General features: G+C 41.0%; 1 protein-coding gene across 14 annotated transcripts in view; it reads left to right on the top strand.

The window, feature by feature from the left end:
* Positions 1 to 21,626, top strand: part of AGRN (agrin) — a 380,231-nt gene that overhangs the window by 334,506 nt on the left and 24,099 nt on the right. For 9 of the 14 annotated variants that reach the window (XM_075839715.1, XM_075839713.1, XM_075839714.1 and 6 more), the window contains 13 exons: positions 1,331 to 1,445; positions 2,779 to 2,910; positions 3,980 to 4,393; positions 5,629 to 5,821; positions 6,484 to 6,699; positions 7,410 to 7,639; positions 8,381 to 8,515; positions 8,979 to 9,075; positions 11,501 to 11,665; positions 12,926 to 13,037; positions 16,411 to 16,422; positions 17,344 to 17,460; positions 18,519 to 18,708. In XM_075839715.1, coding sequence (XP_075695830.1) covers positions 1,331 to 1,445; positions 2,779 to 2,910; positions 3,980 to 4,393; positions 5,629 to 5,821; positions 6,484 to 6,699; positions 7,410 to 7,639; positions 8,381 to 8,515; positions 8,979 to 9,075; positions 11,501 to 11,665; positions 12,926 to 13,037; positions 16,411 to 16,422; positions 17,344 to 17,460; positions 18,519 to 18,708 — 2,128 coding nt within the window. The remainder of the gene's footprint in view (positions 1 to 1,330; positions 1,446 to 2,778; positions 2,911 to 3,979; positions 4,394 to 5,628; positions 5,822 to 6,483; positions 6,700 to 7,409; positions 7,640 to 8,380; positions 8,516 to 8,978; positions 9,076 to 11,500; positions 11,666 to 12,925; positions 13,038 to 16,410; positions 16,423 to 17,343; positions 17,461 to 18,518; positions 18,709 to 21,626) is intronic. The other 5 variants (XM_075839712.1, XM_075839719.1, XM_075839720.1 and 2 more) reach the window with 2 other exon arrangements.

Genomic DNA, 21,626 nt, shown 5'->3' on the forward strand with positions numbered 1-21,626 from the left:
GATGGCTGTTATAGCGGTAGTTCCACCACTGGCGGCAGCTGTATCACCACTGGCGGCAGCCCCCCTTCCCCTTCCTAGTTGCTCCTCCGGGCACATGCCCTGTCAAGATCACTTTAAACACTATTAAAGATACTGTGTAAGCATTGTGTTTGTATGCCTAAGCATAAAAAACAGCAGTGGACTGACCTTCTGGACTTTAGGTCAGTGCCCAGTCCCTGTGGCTAGAAATGGGCCCACGGCCTCTCAGTCAGATGCTTCAAAATTTAGTGCAGCGTCTTCATATAAAAACAAAAAAGAAGAGGCACATGACACAGGATGCTGCTGAAAGGCATTCGGATAACTCAGCTCAAGTGTATTATAACTGGATGGTTAAGGGACCGTGAATATTATTGCCCAGGCCCAGACACCTCTCAGTCTGCCCTTAAAAAACACTACATTTTTGGAGTCCCTAAGACTGTAAATAAAGTCATATTTGGGTTGGAAAACATATATACATAGAAGAGAGGGGACACCGTAGCAATAATCACTCCGGACAGAAGGGCCTGGGTTTTGTATTTCCCCTCCACACACGTTCCTTGCTTGCTAACAATGCAGTCCCTCTCGAGAGTGGAGTCCTGCATAAGTTCTCACCCGCGAAATCAAAGGGAATTGTACAAACCAGGGTTGCGGGGCCTTCTCTCCAAGAGCCCCGTAGTAGCCGCATGGTCCGCGTCTGTCGTATGTCCACCCTTGTCTTATGACAGGTAATAAAGTAACCTTAGGGTTAGAAATCCAGTGCTTGAAGAGTACATAAAGTTTAAGAATATAAATACTCTGACTGCTATTTTCTATTATAAACAGTAATTGCCATTTCCAATCAAACAACATGTCTGCCATCCCTAACTGGACGGGACTGTACTGCTGTGAACATCAAAGAATGATGGCAAGAGAAATAGCACATTAGTTAATGCCTGACTTATTTTGGGAGTATTTTTGCAATTTTCTCAGTGCCAAAGGAGAAAGAACTGAATTGTATTAGATTTGTTTCTTGTTCCCATAGCGGGGGGGCAGTGAGCATTGTATGGAAATGATACCAGCTTCTGGAAATGTCCTACTTGTAATTCTTTTCCCTGACCACAGGTCAACAAAAGAACATACCCATTTGTAGACGCAAAATAGGTCTTAACAGCCCAGCTCGTAGAGAACTACTACTCCTACAATCCTCAGCAGATGCTTTCTAGCAGCAATAGGCCCTTTCTCATTTCACATAATGGACTATTACACATTCATATTAGATGTCCAGACTTTTTGCTCAATTAATGATGCTCCTGTCTCCATCACCTTTCTATAGTTGGATAATCTCCTCCGAAATTCAGACGTTAAAAGGGACTTCAGAAGCATCCGTGTGCGGGACCTGGGACCCAGCAACTCGATCAGAACCATAGTGGAAGCGCATTTTGACCCAGGTTTGTTCATTCAGATGGGTAGTGAAACTTGCTGTGAGAATAATTACATTTTTATCTGCATTACATCAAGTCTACATTGCCTCTCTTCTATTTAAATACGGTTCATACTCTTTGTGCATTACTTATACCGTATCGTTTTTGTACATATTCATGGTATGCCCACTCCAATACAAGACCGCCATCTGATACTGCTGACAAGAGTATGAAGCGTAAGCATAGACTTTTATATTGCACATCTATAAACTGAGGCAGGTTTAGGCAATCTGTAGTTCACCAATTGCTCTTGATCTACAACTCTTGACGTATTCTGCCAGTCAGACATATTAGAACATTCTCGGAGCTGTAAATCAGTAATGTTACGTGTGCTACAGTCCCCACCAATGTAAGTAATTACCAACTCCGCCGAGGCTTTTTTTTATGTCATTTCGGGACATGTTTATGTAAAATGGCAACATCATTTTTAGACACCCTAATATTAGATTTTCCTCTTATCCATAAATGTCCTACACATAGAGATGGATGCAGATAATATACTTTGCAGCTAAGCAAAGTTTGCAATGTCTGCAAAGTAAACAAACTTTCAGTAAAATTGTGCAATATGTTTTGCAAAGAATTCAGGAGTGGGACGAGCTCTCCCGGTACCCAAGGCAGGGATTTCAGAATGCTCTCCAATACATCAGTCCCTGAAGTTCAACATGGTACTTGTCAGATGGACAATCATTCATTCAATTGCCTTGTTGCCCATATTTCTTTTGTGGTCCCTCATTTCTGATACATACTCTCCATTTCCATCCCCCTACATCTTCATCCAATTTTTTAGCGCAGGACTGGCTGGCCACCCTACTATGTGTCTGTTGTAGGTAGATCATTTTTTTATGGTCCCCTCTTTGGCCACCTACTCTGTTAACCTCTCGTCCCAGCAATTAATCATCCAGTCTGGTTTACCTTAAAATTGTGACATCTGTACAATCTACTATTGTAGCTAAACTAGTGCGTGTCATGTCACTGACTAAATAGCCCATAACGTGTTGATTTTGAGGCCAGTAGAGGCGTCAAATGAAATTTTGTTGCAAAAAAAAGGTAATATTTTGCCTGTAAAATAGATAAGTCTGTTTAATAAGAGGATATACATAATGTTCTTTTTGCTCTAATGTCTTCTGCATTGCACTGAAGGTCCTCAGGGAGCAGTTCCACCACAAGTGCAGCTTTACAGTATGTTCTCACATTGCATTGGGCAGCTGGTGCATGTATATTGGGTAATTGGGAGAGCACTCTAATGTTTAAAGTCAGTATAATATGGTCGGGTCGCATTGATTCCTATTTTCTGATTTAGCAACGAGCCTAACTGCCTTGGATGTGCAGAAAGCTTTACTGGCAAGACTCAAGAGCACCAAGAAGAAGGCAATCACTGTAAAGAAGCCAATTCAGGACAATGTGAAGTTCTTGGACTTTGGTGAGATCCCTGGTACATCGTTCTGCTTTATTCTCTTGAACCCTCGTAATGTTGAAATGTCAATTTTTGCACTTTCCGTTTCTCATTGTAGACATGATATTTTGGCCCTTGGCTCTAACAAACGAATGCATATAGAGACATTAATCTAACTGATGAGAGGTTGGCTGGTGCCGGCTGAAATACTTTCCTATGGAAAGGTCAAGCTGTGGTGTCCAGAGAAATAAAGGCACGCGGAGACAGGAGTTTGGCCTGGCTATTATCAGATTTACAATGAATACAACAATCCTCTTGTGTTCTCATTAACCCCTGTCGTGATGGTCATGACATAGTGTAGTTAAAACATCTTGTAATAGTTGGCAAATGTTCTTCTGGTACTCTATAATGCCAGATGTACTACTGTCTCTATTGATTTAGGACAGTATTACTTTCTTAAAGGGACACTTAAAAGATTAAAATATTTACTAGCAACATTTACCGTGATATCTACCTCTTATTTAAAACAAGTGTCTGAGACATTTATGGCTTTTGACTTTATATAGTTCCAACAATGCCCAGGGTACAAAATGATCTGAAAAGATGGTTGAAACGTGAATATTTCTGGGAGAAAGGAGAAGGATTTCTTACTGGCAAGACTTTCCAACATGATGGAAAAAAAATGTATTCCAATTTTCAAGGGATGTAGTAGTACTCGTAAACGGTGTAGCGATGGGCTAGTAAATTTATTGGCCTCCGGTAGAGACTGTAAAATGTCGCTAAGTAGGATTCCAAGTCGCAAATAAAAGTTAACCGTGTACATGTATACAAGGGTTGACGCGTTGGGCAACGTGTAAAAGCGAGAGGTACATGAAGGGCCATGTCAGTCAAGTATGTCTTGAATAAGGTATTTGAGTGGCTTTGGAAGGCTTCCAACCTCCACACCGAATTTCTTGAAATGTTGAAAGTAAAAACTGTCAAAAATCTAAAAAAAACAAACCCGAAATGACTATAGCTTTGTTGGCTTCTCTATATCTATATTAGTTAACCAAATAAACTATGGTATTGATGACCCCTACTGTATGTGTAATTATGAATTTCTACTTAGACTGGGTTCCGGCTATGGTCACAACAACTACAACAACCGCAGCAACTACCAGCACCATGGCGACTACCAGCACGGCATCAACCACTATTCCAGTTCTGGCTACCACAACCGTGGCCACTTCAACACCTCCTAAAAGAACGACAACTGTGAAGACTACTCCTGTGCCACTCCTCCAACACCCAGCTACTACAGTGCGAATGACTACTAAAAGGCCAAGTACTACCACCAAGAGGCCGATGACCACTGCCCCCCCTGCACCAAGACGGAAACCATCCCGTGGTCCTGCACCTGCTAAGAAACCAATGCGACCCTGTGATTCACATCCATGCATGCATGGCGGCACCTGTGAGGACGATGGAAAGGAGTTTACTTGCAGCTGCCCAGCAGGAAAGGGTGGAGCTGTTTGTGAAAAAAGTAAGAACAAATGTCTTTCGAATGGGGTTTACCCACTATATTAGGTAATGTCATTTCTCTAGTATATACCATCACTTACTGATCAATGGGGATCACTTGAATGGAGCTGTGGTGCAGTTTTCTGCAAAGCGGGTGGACGGGAGCGCTACTGCAGGGAGTTAGCCAAGGGCACCTCGGTCCCTTCGTTCTTGTGATCGGTGTGGTTCCCAGAGGTTGGACCCTCAAAGATCATAATGTTTTGGCATGTATTATGATATGCCAAAAAATAAGAATATGGAAATACTCATTAAAGTTTGGATTACATTAATTCAACGGAAAATAATAAATCTGCAACATACATATTACTACTATTACCAATGTTAAGAAAAGTGCCCCAGCACAAATGGACCTCAATGAAGGCAACAAACATAGTATAAGGCTTATTACATGTATATTTGTTGTCCGAGAAAAGCCGTTATATGCAAATATCCTACATTAAATCCCTAATAATAGAAAAAAAAAATGCATAAATTTCTACAAAGAGTTTTGTAATATTCAGAGGTATTCACAAACAATATGTTAATATTATGAGATTTCCATAGTAAGATTACAGCTTATTTTCCTGCATAAAGGATATGAGAGATGTGTTATGGGTAGCTTTATTAAAATGCAAAAGAGGAAAATGCTATCATATGTTTCACAAATCTCTGCTTATAAAATTATTTGGTAATAATTCAGAATGGGAAAGTCATGCTAGCCTAAGTCCAATACTTGACATCAATAATATAACCCACTGGCAATCTAATGTATCAGACCCACCATAGATAGACATTACATTGCCAGCAGATCCCACCAAAATGAACTGTATGTGTTAACAAATGTATCATGTCTATGGCCAGAGTAATTGCATTCCCGCTAAATATCTCTTTATTTACATAAGAAAAGTCCAATACTTAACAGATCTGCAGCTTTTCTACATTTCCATAAAAAATTAATACTAAGGGTTTATAGGAAGGATAACCGGTATCTTAAGGTGAAAGCTTAAAAAAGTAGACCGTACAGATATAAATAGAAAACATTAAAAAAAGGACCTAATAAATAACCTATACACCATCCCAGTCTGTAAGGTTTCAGCACCACAGTGGGGGTCACCATTTTGTAGCGGTTGCCAACCACCACAATTTCACGAAATATTCCTTAATCTGTTTTAACGCATACATGAATAATAAACATCCCTATGAACGTTTGTATTGTAGGTATTCATTATTTCATCCCTGGATTTGGGGGCAAGTCTTATCTGGCATTCAAGATGATGAAGGCATACCATACTGTGCGCATAGCCATGGAGTTCCGCTCCTCCGAGCAGAATGGTCTTCTTCTATACAATGGCCAGGTCCGAGGAAAGGATTTCATCTCTCTGGCGGTGGTGAATGGATTTGTGGAGCTCAGGTAGGTGGATCCGCTGTTAATTTTCCAAGTGAGTCTATTTTCCCTTTATTCCAGCTCCTCATATATTCAATATGTAAAAAGAATGAAGCTACTAACCGTATTGTAGTTTAGTACATAGTAGTAGAATAGAGACTTTGTACGGACATCCAGTGCTTTCTGTAGAAAGGTCAGTAAAGTGGACTGAAAAACACTGGTGGAATAATGATCAACAACCAGTATATAGTATTGTAATCTCCGAGAAACACGTTATATACTAGGTAGGTATTATTGCATCCAAACATAATTAATTCTTTAGACTCCACAATGAAGAATTCTTTGGACTTTGCTGTCAGCTAAGTATGGCCCAAATATGTTGGCTGTTGCCCAGTAGCAATTTCCACTGACAATCTGTGACATGCCAGGATTACCATACCCCTGTTCTGCATGTGTCACTTGCCATAGCACTGAATGGTCCGCACCATTGATGTATAGATTACTCCGTTATTACTTTTTTTAAATTAATATGGCAACAACGATGTAGGAGCAAGAGGGACCAACAGGCAATATTTTCTCGCCCTCCGAATGTTTTTTTCATACTGGAAATTTTTTCTCAGATTTCCTATTACTTTCATTATGATTATTGTCAATTGTCCCCTTTGATTTCTCAACTTTGTTTCCATCAGGTTTAATACTGGGTCTGGTACTGGAACAATTACCAGCAAAGTGCCTGTGGAACCTGGCAAATGGCACCAGCTTGTGGTAAACCGTAACCGTCGTAGTGGTATGTTGTCTGTGGACGGAGAAGCACATGTGAATGGAGAGAGTCCATCGGGAACAGACGGCCTGAACCTAGATACCGACCTGTTTATTGGAGGAGCTCCTGAAGACCAGATGAATGTGTATGTATTGCTTGGGGTTGTAGGGGGTTACCCCATTATAAACACCAAGGCTCCCCACTACCATAATAGTATTTTTACTTCTGTCAAGTCATTGCTAAGTTTGCATTTTTCACTATTTGCTTTACCGAATATGCAAAAGGACTCCTGAAATGTCAGAGACAATATCTGACACTATAAATAGATCTACTCCCAAATGTGACAGAAGTGAACACCAGCATACAGACATTCAAAAGCCTAGAGCTACATTTTCTTAGGACAAATGAATTTACAGCAAATGGTCCTTTAGGTGTCAGGTCCGATGATGTCACTAGAATGACAGCAGTAATCGTGATCATCGATGTGCAGAATATAAAAATGGAGTGACTGCTCATGGCTGTTTATGAAATCTTCAGCCTGCACTATACCACACTACCTACCTGGTGCCTGCAAGAAAAATAACCGGAGGCTATGAGATTATTACTGTTTCAGATATATGAATACTAAGTAGTTTATTTGACACACGAGGATTGAGATGATGCACACTGCTGCATGGTTATTTGGGAAGTCTATTTGAATTTCCAATATTCTGCTATTTTTCCTGGCTGTTCTTGGAATTGTTGAAATGTATGTCATAACCCCTTGACTGCCAAGGGACCATGTACTCCCTTCGTCTGGCAGGAAAGAGCAAAGATGCTTACACATAATTTATAAAACACTGCTTCTTCATTTAGGGTGGCGGAACGAACTTCTGTGTCGACTGGTCTCAAGGGTTGCATTCGCATTCTAGATGTGAACAATCAAGTGTACACCTTACAGGAGGATGGAGTCGATGTCTTGTATGGAAGTGGTGTGGGCGAATGTGGTAACAACCCATGCGAACCCAACCCTTGCCACAATGGGGCTGTATGCCAAGTAAAAGAAGCAGGGATGTTCCACTGCCAATGCCTACATGGCTATACAGGTAATAACAATACCACTGATAGGAGACTAAATATACACGTAGACATTAGATAAGAATGAGTGGGTGTTACGGTACGGTTGGCAATGCACAACCCAGTTAATTTCAAATTAGACTGCCTGATCGGGTAAGAATTGGGTTCTAAATGTGTTTGGATAGTGGAAAGAAGATTTTTCACTGCCCCTCAGTGTTGGTGAGACATCTTTCCATTTATGAGATTGGCCAGTCTGGTGTGTAACAAGAAACTGTCCAGTTTGGCCATACAATAAAATGGCCAAACTTCTCTAGAGCTGCCCATTACGCCTCTCAGTTGGATCATATTGATTTTTGAAGGCACTAGACAAGACCATTTATGAAGTTGCAAGGTGACCGCATATACAACCTAATATAGAGTATCAATAATTTTTCCACGTCATTGACCATCTTGCCTTCAATTTTAAAACCATCCATGGGTGAAAGGACTTTTCCGAGCCCATACCCAATGTGAAAATAGCATTCCACTCTCTGCAATGGTGAAGGGGCTTTCCATCCAGTTTCCAACTAACAGCGAAGTCTACTTCAAGTTATTAAAAAGATTAGGATGATAATTGAAGAATTGAACAACCATGGTTCTCACACATGGAAATGCCCAAAGACAATCAAATGTAAAAATGCATAATGTTCACATAAGGCGAATTACATAATAAAAACCTCATTGATCAGTTTATCCCTTGACATAAGGTTCATGATTTTCTGTGGTTTCAGGACCTACGTGTGCAGATGAACGAAACCCATGTGACCCTAACCCCTGCCATGTGTCAGCAATTTGTCTGGTGCTGCCGGAAGGTGGAGCCAAGTGTGAATGCCCTATGGGCCGAGAAGGGGAATTCTGTGAAAAAAGTAAGTTATCAGATTATGAACACAAGTTTTCGATGCAAGTAGGCTTCAAATATGAATCGTTTGTGGATCTATGTCTGGGGTGGAGAAAAAGTAGAAATATTTAGATACAGCTTAATTTTTCATATTGATTTTAATGGACTGAGTGTCATGTTATCTTGGTTTTGCATGGGTAAATAACTATACTCAGTATAAACCGGAGCATAATTACACCAGATTAGTGAGACTGTCAAGTTCAATAACACACCTCTTGATGGCACAAACGCTGAACATATAAGACGTTGTACACAAGCACCCTGCAATGCTTGGAAGGCAGCCAACCTTTGTGTCTGCAATTACTCAATTCTGCATATACGTCTTGAAGTCTCATCATATGGTAAAGCAGCAGGCTACACCAGAAGGTATTTGACCATTTGTGCAAGACAGCTGTTCTTATTTTATGCCTATCCTTTTTTTTTTTTTCCAGTCAGCGACCAGGATCTAAATTTGCCTTTCCTACCTCATTTTAATGGCTACTCTTATTTGGAACTGAAGGGGCTCCAGACATTTGCCACCGATATAACGTAAGTGCTTTGAGGGTTTGGATGTTGTTATCACTGGTCACCTGCGTTTCATAATTTAAGCTAAAAATAAGGTTAGTTGGAACACAACAGATAACAAAAAATATCAAATGTTAAGCTCTAAAACCCCAGTGCTTTGTTCTGACAGATTCTTCTACTACAGTATATCGCTAGTTGAGCCGGAGATTCTTCTGCTTGTCATGGACTTTACATAATCCTTAAAGCGTGACTTCAAAAATTCTACCAAAGTTAGAGAAAAACTTATCAGGACCAAAACAGAGGATCTCCTGCTCTGCTGAATACATAGTTTTAGAGATCATCAGAACAGAACAACCGATTTAGTAGGTAAAGGGGTCACTAGATTTTAGGGTACTAAACCATGTTATTCTAAAGCGAAGGTGTGGCGTCCGAAACATGCCTCTCTCAAAACTGCCTGTTTAACTATTTGGTCTAAAAAGATGTTATAATAAAGTGTGCTCCACATGTAAATTCCCAGAGAAGAGTCCTGAGATGAGTCCAGGAGTACTGTTCACAGCTTCATCTGAACACTGAGCATGTGCCGGATGCCGTTGGACTCCTCTCAAGATTCTTCTCTGGTAATTTCCAGCGCATGCTGAATTTTAACTTCTTTTAAAGGGGGCCTGTCACATGCCCAAAAAACTGCAGCTGACATCTCAGTTACTTTGCAGGTCCCTCACAGATTCTGTCGCTTTTTATTGTTTTCTTCTAGCCCCCACCGTTGCTGAGATATCGGTGCCATTAATTTTGGTGCCCGATATGCAAATAAGGTCTTTGACTGTCAAGTTTGAAGGTAACACCTGTCACTTGATAAGGAGTAACTGCCCACTTGACAGTCAAAGGCCTCATTTACATATCGGACACCAGAACTAACGGCCCTGATATCTCAGGAACGGTGGGGGCTAGAAGAAATAAATAGCATCAGAATCTGTGAGGCGCCTGCAATCTAAGGCTATGTTCACACGGAGTATTTTGGGGAGGAATATCTGCCTCAAAATTCCGTTTGGAACTTTGAGGCAGATATTCCTCTCCCTGCACGCCGATTTTCGCGGCAATTATCGCGCCGTTTTTCGCCCGCGGCCATTGAGCGCCGCGGGCATAAAACAGCGAGAAATACGCTTTCTCCTGCCTCCCATTGAAGTCAATGGGAGGTCGGAGGCGGAAGCGCCCGAAGATAGGGCATGTCGCTTCTTTTTCCCGCGAGGCAGTTTTACTGCTCGCGGGAAAAAGACGCCGACGCCTCCCATTGAAATCAATGGGAGGCGTTCTCGGGCCGTTTCTGCCGAGTTTTGCGACGCGGTTTCCGCGTCAAAAAACTCGGCAAAATACCCCGTGTGAACATAGCCTAACAGAGATGTCAACTGCAGTTTTTTGGGCAGGTGACAGCTCCTCTTTAGGATAAAATGCTAAAACGGACAGTTTTGAGAGTGCCATTTTTAGGACGCTAAACCCAAGCAGAATAACGACATTCTTGTGGTTTTGTGCCCGAAAATCTAATGACTGATTCCCTTTTAAAGATGTTGTCTCGTTTAGGAAACCTATTTTCAAATACCCTATTAGGAAATTCTAAGTCAATAGAAATGAGTCCCATGTTTAGGACCCTCACCTACTAAGGCATAGTGGATAGTGACTACAAAGAGCCTCGCTCCTTCTGGAGAACTCATCACATCCATTATTATCCCACTAATTTCAATGTCCAATGAGTAATACCTAAATTCTACTGTGGTGGCGCTGCAGGGGAAATTAACACTTGTTACCAGATCTGCCTCACGTATCACAGCTGATCGCTGTTGGGATGACCTCTGTTAATCATCAGCGGGTAACCTTCTGGCAAAAAGGAATTATCAAAAAGCAATCACTTCAATATGTTTGCGTTATGAGGCAATGTTGAAATGTTAAATTGAGATATTGGCCATACTAAAACATTGGGACTCATTTATTAAAAAACTGTTGAATAGAAAAACTGGCCTTGATGTCCATAGTATCCAATCAGAGATCAGGCTTCATTTCTTAAACTGATTTGATAAAATGAAAGCTGTGCTCTAATTGGTTGATTTGTACAACAAGGTTATCTTTACTATTAGACAGTTTTGATAAATGAGGCCTGTTGTGTATAGATTCATTTGTGAGCCTATTAACTATAATTTTTGTATAAAGTTGGTTGGGTAAATATATTCAGTCTTTACCAACTAGATATGTTTGGCATTGGACCTTTCGAAATGGTTAAATCTCTATCCATGTAACTAACTTTATATAAAGCACATTTAGTAGCAGTAATTGCGAAAAGTTTAGCAGAATTCAGAACTTGATAAAGACTATGCATCTTATCGATAGTAATACTTACGTGAACGCTATCATTCTTTCCGCGCTGTATATTCCTGCTTAATACATTGTATGTTTCTTCCCTCAGTGACAAACTTGCTATGGAAGTCGTCTTTCTTGCCAGCAACCCCAATGGGCTTCTATTTTACAATGGCCAAAAAACCGATGGGAAAGGGGACTTTGTATCTTTGGCTTTACACGATGGACATCTGGAATATAGATATGATCTTGGAAAAGGAGCAGCTGTTATTAGGTATGCTATAAAATATGTCCTATAACTGTCCTTTTTGCTTTATGGCAACGACCTCAACTATGAAAGTTTTCAAGCTTCTTTTTATAGTTTTCAAAAATATCTCAATTATTATAATGGAGGCGGTTGTGCTCCAAGTTGAAAACACAAAGTTCCAAGCAGCAAAGTTCCTGACTAGAAATTGCCTATGGTAATTAGGAAAGTAGAGAAAGGCACAGCCAAAACAATTGCCACATGTAATCACCGAAATTATTATAATCAAGTACTCATTAGCATAAAAACTCTAAAGTAAAGTATACATGTAATAGTAATTGCAGCATTATGCCTGAAAAGTTTCCTGCACACAATAATCTTGCATTATATTCAATATGCAAACAGTTCTTGAATGGAACAATTCAATCACTCCGAGAAGCCAGAATGACGTGGGAGGGACAGCTTTCAGAAGTATTTTCTCAACATTTTCTAAAGCAACACGGTCATAAATATGACTTAATATGCCCACCGCATATTCTCCTTCTGACAGGGTGACTCCAGGTGGGAATAATTTTATGGACGATTTGAGGACTAAAATACAAAGGCGATGAGTTTAGAAGTTTTAAATGAGATCAGTAATAAGTTATTGAAAGTGCATTGATAACATAGATCAGGCAGAACTACCACTAATATTTACTATAATCAAAGCGCTTATATATTCATTCCCTCAATAAAATTGGTATTTATATCATATTATAAATGTTATCAACAGCAAAACCTTAGAAATGGAAATCTGTGTATAGTCATTGTACGGCTAGTAATCATAAAACCAATCGTAGTAAAATTATTTTTCAGATACATTTTCTATTTTAATGTTTTAGTAGTTTGTTTTTTACTTTATCTGTGAATTTAACGTTTTATTGGCCTCAGGTGGCGCTCTATTCATGGGCTCTCATTACCCAATCTACAAAATGCCTAATTTCTCAATGGACCAGAATGGACCAAACTCTTTGGACTACACTACATAGACAGTCAATATAGCAGTGGAAACATAGCATTTAGCGTACCTACCACATTCATACATAAGGAAATAAATACAGTCCATCCTGTTTTGTGGTTACAACCTAATTTAATAAAAACTTGAATAATTACAAATATTTTTTTTACCCAAGTAAATTACGTTTCTGACTTACATATATTAGATCTGTGTTTTGCTACTACGCACTATATGTAAATCCCTTGACTGTAATTACTGGAATTGTATAACCATGTCCTTATTTCATATTCTAGGAGCAAAGAAAAACTTCCCCTCCACACTTGGATTAGCGTTACCCTGGAGCGCAGCGGCAGGAAGGGCTTGATGCGTATCAATAACAAGGAGCAGGTTACAGGAGAGTCACCGGTAAGAGATGAGACCTACAATATATGAGACTAAGCATTAGTAGCCCAGAATACATGTGGATTGGTATAAGGGCCACCTTCAGATCTTTCTATATAGCAATCACCTGACAGAGAAGAAGCATTCTATATAAATTAGTATGAAACTCAATATTACTCTGAAGCTTGTGAAACATATTTACGTTATATGTGGGCTGAGAAGTAAAAAAAATCCAATTGATGAACTTTCTTCCATGGAACTGCCTAAGCCAGTGGTCTCCAACCTGTGGCTCTCAAGCTGTTGCAAAACTACAACTCCCATCATGATTTTGAATGGCCTTAAAGGGGTTTTATCAATTTTAACCTCTTCTAACATGTTACTCAGACATTTTAGAAGGCTAAATTATTGGGAGTCCAGGAGCTGGGGCCCCCAAACAAAGAACTTCTGGCACTTGTCTGGCTAGACTGCATTTAACACTGCATCTCCCGCTGCCTATTGCAAATTTTGGTGGGAGATGCAGCGACTAGTTTGTGGCAATGTCACTTTAAATCAGGACACTGGTGACAGTCCCATCTCCTAGACATCCACTGATGTAGCCTTCTGTAGCAGTTAATGTCACTGTTTCTCAGTCTTATCATAGGGACATGGAGCCTTATGAAAACAAATATGACCACTTCTTTCATTACATGCGCTAAAAGAAATTAAAGCTCTGATAACACCGATCTGCCAGAGCATGGGATAAGAGGTGTTGTCATGGGGACACAGGCACAGAAGGCCTGTAACTTCAACTGTTGGTAACTCAGAAACGTCTTCACAACTATAAATAACAATAGTGGAGAAATATGTTTTTATCACTAAGGAAACAGGATTCTGAAAATTCTAAAATTCTCGGTCAATCTCTTTACTAATCTTACAGCATCAGTACCCCGACCCAAGAGATTTCCAACCAGTGTGTCAATGACCATTAACATGTCACATCAGCGGTCCACATGTCTAGGGATCTAGGGTTGAAATGTGAGAGATCCTGCATATGTGTGAACAGGTGCCACTGAGATTGTAATGAATATTACTAGTATCGGCTTTATATATATAATGTCTGCTGTCATTGATGGATTATTTATTACAGACACTTAGAACAGGAGGTCACAATTATGTAATATGGAATGTGTGCAATAATGAATATTATATGTTATGTTACTGACGTTGTTATTGTGTCTCCTGCAATTATTTTAAATTGTACATTTTATATATAATAAACTTTTTATATAAGCATTATTACATAATATATAATATGTATAGTGTTCCTTTAACATGCCATCCAATAAGCTGGTATGTGTGTTTACCATTGACATGGCCAAGATGCGACTGAAAACATCAGCGAACAGCGTGCCGTCAAATTGCTTGTTAATGGCCACATGTTGCTGCTGGAAAAATGGCCGGTTGCCCGCAAAATCGTGCGCCCATAAGCGTCTAATCATTAATGTCTGCACGATTTTGCTGGTAACCAGCCATTTTTCTCACAACACCGCACGGCCATTAATGAGCAATTTGACAACTGCCCCTAGACAGTGGGCTGGCGCGGTTTTCAATCACAATGCAGGGGTGTCAATGACGCCCTGTGGGGCATTTACCTTAGTTTGTACAGTAATGTTCATTAGACTGGGTCCTATTGATGTGGAATTAAAGGGGTATTCCTATCACACATGGTGCGTGTGATGGGAATAACCATTTAAAGGAATGTTAAATACACAATGATATTGTAGCTATAGCAAGATCATACCGGAGCATCACAACACAATACACCAATGCAACATTCCGCATACTTAACACCGCATACTGTAGATACTAAATATGCAGACTAAAATATGGTTTATTTCTGTAGATCAGTGTTTCCCAACCAGAGACTCAGGAGCCACATGTAATTCACGGGCCCCCAGAGATAGCACGGTCATCACAATACTAGAACTTGTGACTAGGGTCAAACCATCCAACAGGAAAAGTAAATGAAGCAGAACAAGTCCCGGTATACGAGATGATGTCACGCTGTCCTATATTGGAAATACTCTAGCTGATCGTCTACAACATCTCCACTATAGTTCGGACCACAGCACACATCTCCAATAATATCCAAAAGGTATTTATTCATCAGACATCCATGTAAGACGGCAATATTTCCACCCGTAAAACGTACAGGGTCTTAATCAGGCCTGGCTTGAGAAAGACCCTATATGTTTTACTGGTCGAAACATTGCCGTCTTACATGGACGTCTGATGAATAAATACCTTTTGGATATTATTGGAGATGTGTGCTGTGGTCCGAACTATAGTGGAGATAGGGTCAAACCACATCACCGGCAGTTAATATTAGGGTAGGAATCATATCACTTGGTCATATATTTAATAGGGTCTTAGTTGGGGACCCCTGCTCTAGATAAAACTAAGTACTCCATTCAATAATCAGAGATTCAAACAGCGCCCCTCTGTAGCATTAACCCTTAGCAGATGAGATTTCAGGAAGCATTTGCAATTCAAAAGCCACTATTAAGTGACTCTTCTGAGGGACAGCCCTGTCGGTCAGCGGCGCCACTATTGGATTTTGTGCCCCAGTATTCTAACTTGCCTATAGATGCCTGTATCTAATGTGGCACAGTCTCTTGCCAGTGGCACGTGTAGAAAGAAGGTTGTTTGCACATAGTGATCACATTTAATATCTATTGATACTGACTACCCGAATACGCTATCCCTGCAGCAAAAATACCGGAATCCTGACATAGTGCCCGTGACGCAAGTGTGAACGGAGCCAAAGAAAACAAATAAAATGAGTTATTCAGCAGCACATTCTGTTGGCCTAGCTTCATTACACTGGGACAGTCCATAAACCCCTGATCTATTGCATTATATTGAACTCACACATTTATTGACATTGACATCCCCTGACAAAGAGCTATTCCTCTACGGCATATCGTGTCCGCACCGCATACAACGCCTCGTCTTATTGAAGTGACAGTGATCTGTGGGAAGGCAGGACATTTCCAGTAAATACATCAGAATGTATAAAAAGAGCATTGTAATGGATTTAAAATCACCAAACAGAATTGCAAGTAGCGCTTGGCACAAGGCCATACAATTAAGAGAAAGCCGTCTGCATTGTTTGTGTGAGTTAAGCAGTTGTCTCTGGCTGCCAGCATGGACTGATGCTTTAATTGCCGCTCAGCGCTCTGTAGGGACTGCTGCTGTACACAGACTATTTTCTAATGCTTGATGAAAACTTTGAATTGTGGATGGATGACGTCAGCCGCCCTGCACACCAAAGCTTTTATAACCCACTGATGACATCTTTTCTCCCCCTTTTCCTCTTCTCTCTGTCTTTGCTATTGTTGCACTCTCTGGATTTCAGAAATCCCGTAAGGTAAAGATAAGCACATGTGTTTCATCCCATGTCCCATGCGAACCCTCCATTCCAGTTAATCACCCTTAGACTAGATTATGTCCCGGCTTTGGTGTCTCTTTTTCTCTCTCCTTTAATGTGTTTTTCTCTTTCAATTTCTTTCATCGTACTGAGCATTTTCCAATAATTTCCAGCCATCCATCTCATAATTCCCGCGAGCATCAAGTACTAATTAATGTAGACCTTTAATCGATGGGAGGGTTCAGGGTCTGGGTTATTTAGGGAATAGCGGCTTATTTTGTGGTACAACAGAGCTTATCAAGTATAGTATTTTCTATAATAGTGGGATATAAAGGACAAATATATTTAACGCATGGCGGAGAGAATTATCTTAGTGAAGGTGATCGTATATATGGTTATCTCGGGGGGTAACAACACAGAGTCTTGTGTATCTGTATATACTACAATGCGAATTTCTAAAGATGCTGTAGTCTACACATGACCAGCAGAGGGCGCCATAGAAACGTTAAAATGAGCAGATGATTGCTACCTTTTTTGGATTGTCTCCTCTGGGTAAAATTGCATATAACCGTTTCATAGCTTCATTGGGCTCCGCGGGTATACATTATAAATACATTGAATTCTCTGTTTCCATTTTATTCTGTGATATAGCAAGATCAGAGTGCCCTCTAGCATGCTGATAGCTGATGTTAAAAAGGAGATTATCATGCAAGAGAATAGAAGGATTCTTGTAGGGAAAATGAAGCATAAAATGTTGGGGGATGGTTTCTTGGAATCCCAGATCTGGCATTATTTCATAGATATAGAATGTAAGTGGTTAGCAAAGCGTTTGCAAAGGTTGGGAGCATCCCATTAGTCATCATTAATAATAAAGATCGTCAGTGCACACTTTGTGACGCCTCTCTTTAATCTTTCTACCAGGCACCGCACACTGCTCTAAACCTGAAAGAGTCCCTCTACGTGGGTGGATCACCAGACTTCAGCAAATTGGCTCGAGCTGCAGCCATATCTACCAGCTTTGATGGGGCCATCCAGAAGGTAAGAATCAGTGGACATACTGATGATGCCATTCATACTGATCATGTAGGGGGCTCAGTGGTTTGCATTACTGACTTGCAGCATTGAGCATCTTGATTCAAAATCGACCAACTCAAAATTTGCATGTGTTTTTTATGTTCTCCTTGTGTTTGCGTTGGCTCCACTTTTTTCTCATTTACTCATATGTGCATTGGCTTTCTATCAGATTTCTTAAAAGGTTATTCCCATCACAGAAAGTGGTGGCATGTTGCTAGGATATGCCATCAGTTTGTAAACGGTGGGAGTACAACTGTCAGGACAGCCGCCGATTCTGAGAATGATGCTTTCGTGCTGCATCCCCTTCAATCTTTTTCCTTGCACAATGGCGCTCGCAGCCATCTGCTGTGCAGAGAACTGAAGAACAGCTCCATTCAAGTGAATGGTGCCGAGCCGCAGTTTACCTGCACAGCGAGTGGCTGGGATACAGTGCTAAAACAGACTCGCAGGCCCTTCATTCTCAGGATCGGTGGGGGTCTCGACAGTTGGACCACCACCGCTCAGAAACGGATGACATATCCTAGTGATATGCTTTCACTTTCTGTGATGGGAATAACCCTTTAAGTGTTAGACAATTTTTGAAGGAGGAGTGTCACTGAAACCTAGATTTTCCATTTTGTTGGGGCCCTGCAGGCAAGGGTCTTACCACTACCTTAAAAAACGAATAGTGCTCCCTACTGTCTATTAGATTGCTTGTGAGGGACTAGGGTCATTCCAATCCATGTTGGAAGGATATTCTAGAGAACCTCGAAGGAGATGGTTTGCTTGCACCCAGCTGTCAGAAGTTGGAGAACAATGGCTGCATATACTGTTCTTGAGCAGGGTCCCTCTGCTGTCAGTGTCCACCTGTCATAGAACGGACTACAATATAGTAGCCAGTGCCAGTTTACAGGAATTTTACGATATTATTAGTTCTCCATAGATCTAATACCAGCTGCATTTAAACACTCTAGGTATAAATTTAGAGCAAACGAAAGATTATATCCAGCAAATGTCTTTTTCACCGTGTTTGCGTCCTGCAGATCTCCATTAAAGGTCTTCCTGTACTGAGGGAGGAGAACATTCGAAATGCCATTGAAATCTCCCCGTACCGTGGTCACCCCTGTACCCAGAAACCAAACCCTTGCCAGAATGGAGGACTTTGCTCACCCCAGAAAGAGAGCTTTGAATGCATTTGCCAGAGGGGATTCTCAGGTGGCCATTGTGAGAAAGGCAAGTTCACCAATTTTATTTTTGAAATTTACATATATATTTTCTCTAGATCTGCATGATATGAGAATGTGGTGACTTCACTGAGGAAAGGCGACTAGTCTAATGCTGCAATTACTCAGGTGGCAAGTGATTTTATATTGGCTCTGTTTTGTACAGATGGTATACATAGCGCACACTGTCCGAGAAATAAGTGAATGCAATCTAAATTACCATAAGTGCTTTAACACTACCATTACACAACACCCCCAACCACTACAATTTCTTTAGGAAACATTAGGTAGTAAGTAATATAAAATAGCAAATAAATATACAAAAAAAAAAACAAAACACAAAATGTATATATTTCTCGTTTATATAAAGATATAATCAAGAAAACAAAGCTAAATAATATTGTAAATAAATTGTATTACCAGCATTGGTCCTGTGTTACAGCCCGTATTATAGGCCAGAGCTGTATTCATAGTTCAGTTAGTTGTCACTGGAAACATACCCCTTACAGTTCAGCTTAACTATTATGTGATGGCGTTAGTGCCTGGTGTAAAGACTACACTTCCTAGAATGCAAATCACTAGGGTGAGCTCTGAGAGCCACCAGGGAATGCTGAGAGATTACAGCTCAGAGTCCAGTACAATGGTGAACGCAGCTCTAGACTATAATACAGACTGTAACACAGAATGAGTAAAAAGATAAAGAATGCCAGTAGACGCTCCGGTCTCAGGACATAATTATAAATATGATGGTTGTATATGGAGTAATATTACCTGGTGCCCACCAGTTGTACCCCTCTGCCATGAATCCGCTGTTTTGGGGTACCCTCTGTGTTGTCTTAAAATGGCCACAGCGCTTCTCAGACTAAGTCTAAGACACTCCGTCTATCATAGATTAAACAGAACTGCTCAAATAAGCAGCTCTGGCCAATCAGAGAACAGTGGGAGTGTCTCAGATTTTTAGTCTAAGAAGCACAGCAGCCATTTTTCGGACAGCACAGAGGGGACCCTAAAACAGCTGATCCAGAGGGGTACAACTGGAGGGCACCAGCTAATATTACTCCATATACACCATCTCGTTTAAAATGTTGTCCCGGGACCGGAGGGTCGCTTTAATTCTATATATAATTTGCAAAATGATGTTTAAAGGTCTACAAGCCCTTTATCCACATCAGGTTTACCCACATGATCACTACAACTATGTATCTCATAGTAAAAAAAAGTGAATAATTATTATTTTCCCTAAAGAGCTTATTAAAACTTGATAGAATAGTGGGCAAACCAGCCGGGCCAAGTGATTCCGGTCTACCGTCAACTTCCATTTTGCCACGTATAGCTTCATATTTGTACATGATGATGTTAACGATTCCTCCTCAGGATTTTCACACTTCACAGCTCGCTGAACAGGAGATGGAAAAAAAATCGATAAATGAAAAGCACTGTCAGAAAGATCAAATCTGAGCTTTCCTCCGCATAATACTTTCACCTCCCGCAGTCCCAGAGGAGTCCGCTCTGCAGATAGGCTCATACCTGCAGGATTTAACTGTTCTAATTCCACCAAGTGACCCCTTCACCTCTCCCTTCCCCATGACAACCATGCGGATGGCATTTACAACATCTTAAAGTACTTCCGCTACCCATTTACTCACCAGCTGTGCAGCTGACCCCTCCGCCACCCCGGCAAACAGCGCTCCCGGTTTATAAATATAAACTTTTATTAATAATACCCAGCCGTCCATGACACAGCAGCTGTGAGTAGGTCTGACTTGGATATCAGATAGGAATTTCAGCAAGTAATAAGGGAGTAGGCCGTTTCGTAGAAGAGGATCAGGTATGCCTGAAATCCAACCAGACTGGCATGATGATACTGAAACGATCATGCTGTTCTTTCTTTTGATGGGGCACTAAACCTAAAATCTATCTGTTCAAAATGGATCAGCAGTTCTGAGAGAGGAATTATGACTGTGATCTTTGAAGGGATTACTGACAGGAAGTCCAGAAAAATAACCCCCCCCCCCCCCACACACACACACACACACACACATATTCACTATTTTACCTCACATATCTCCAGTTCTGGAAACCTTCAGAGATACTCAAATACACGTTAAGGGGTTATCCTGTGACGCATAATTGATGGCCTTATCCTTAGGATAAGCCATCACTATCCAATTGGTGGGGCTTAGACCCTCGGCACCCCTGCCAATCAGCTACTTAAAGGGGCTACGGCACTACAGAGAGCTGCTTCCCCTTCATTCTGCACGCGGCTCTGTACTGCACAACACCATCACATTTGTAGCGGCTGTGCACAGTATTTCAACTTCCTCCCATTCAAGTGGATGGGAGGACGCTGTAATACAGTGTACGGCTGCTGCGAATGTGACAGCGTTGTGTAGTGCTGACCTGTGTAAGCAATGAAGGTGGAGCAGCGCTCGCCGGAGTGCCGCAGCCCCTTCATACAGCTGATTGGCGGGGGTGCTGAGAGTCGTACCCCTGCCAATCATATATTAATGCCATATGCTAAGGATTGGTCATTAATTTTAGGTAAAATTGATGGCCTATACTCAGAATAGGTCATCAATATCTGATAGGTGGGGCTCCAACTCTTGGCACCAGGTTGAGGAGCTGTTTGAAGTGGTTGCGCTGCTTTCTCTTTATTCCGTACACCTCTCTGAACTGGGATAAATGAATGGGAGGAAGCTGTAAGCCGCTGCGAATGTGACTGTGCAGTGCTGAGCTGTGTAAGGACCTGCTCATATCAGTGTCAGGGTTCCGTTCGTGGATTCCGTCAGTCCTTTCCGTCAACCCATGAATGAAAACCAAACGGAAACCATAGCTTTCCGTTTGCATTACCATTGGTAATGATTCCGTTGCTAACGGTTCCCGCTTGTCTCCATTCCGTAAGGTTTCCGTTTTTTCGAGGAATCAATA

Source organism: Rhinoderma darwinii, chromosome 10 (genome assembly GCF_050947455.1).
Source record: "Rhinoderma darwinii isolate aRhiDar2 chromosome 10, aRhiDar2.hap1, whole genome shotgun sequence".
NCBI lineage: Eukaryota > Metazoa > Chordata > Amphibia > Anura > Rhinodermatidae > Rhinoderma > Rhinoderma darwinii.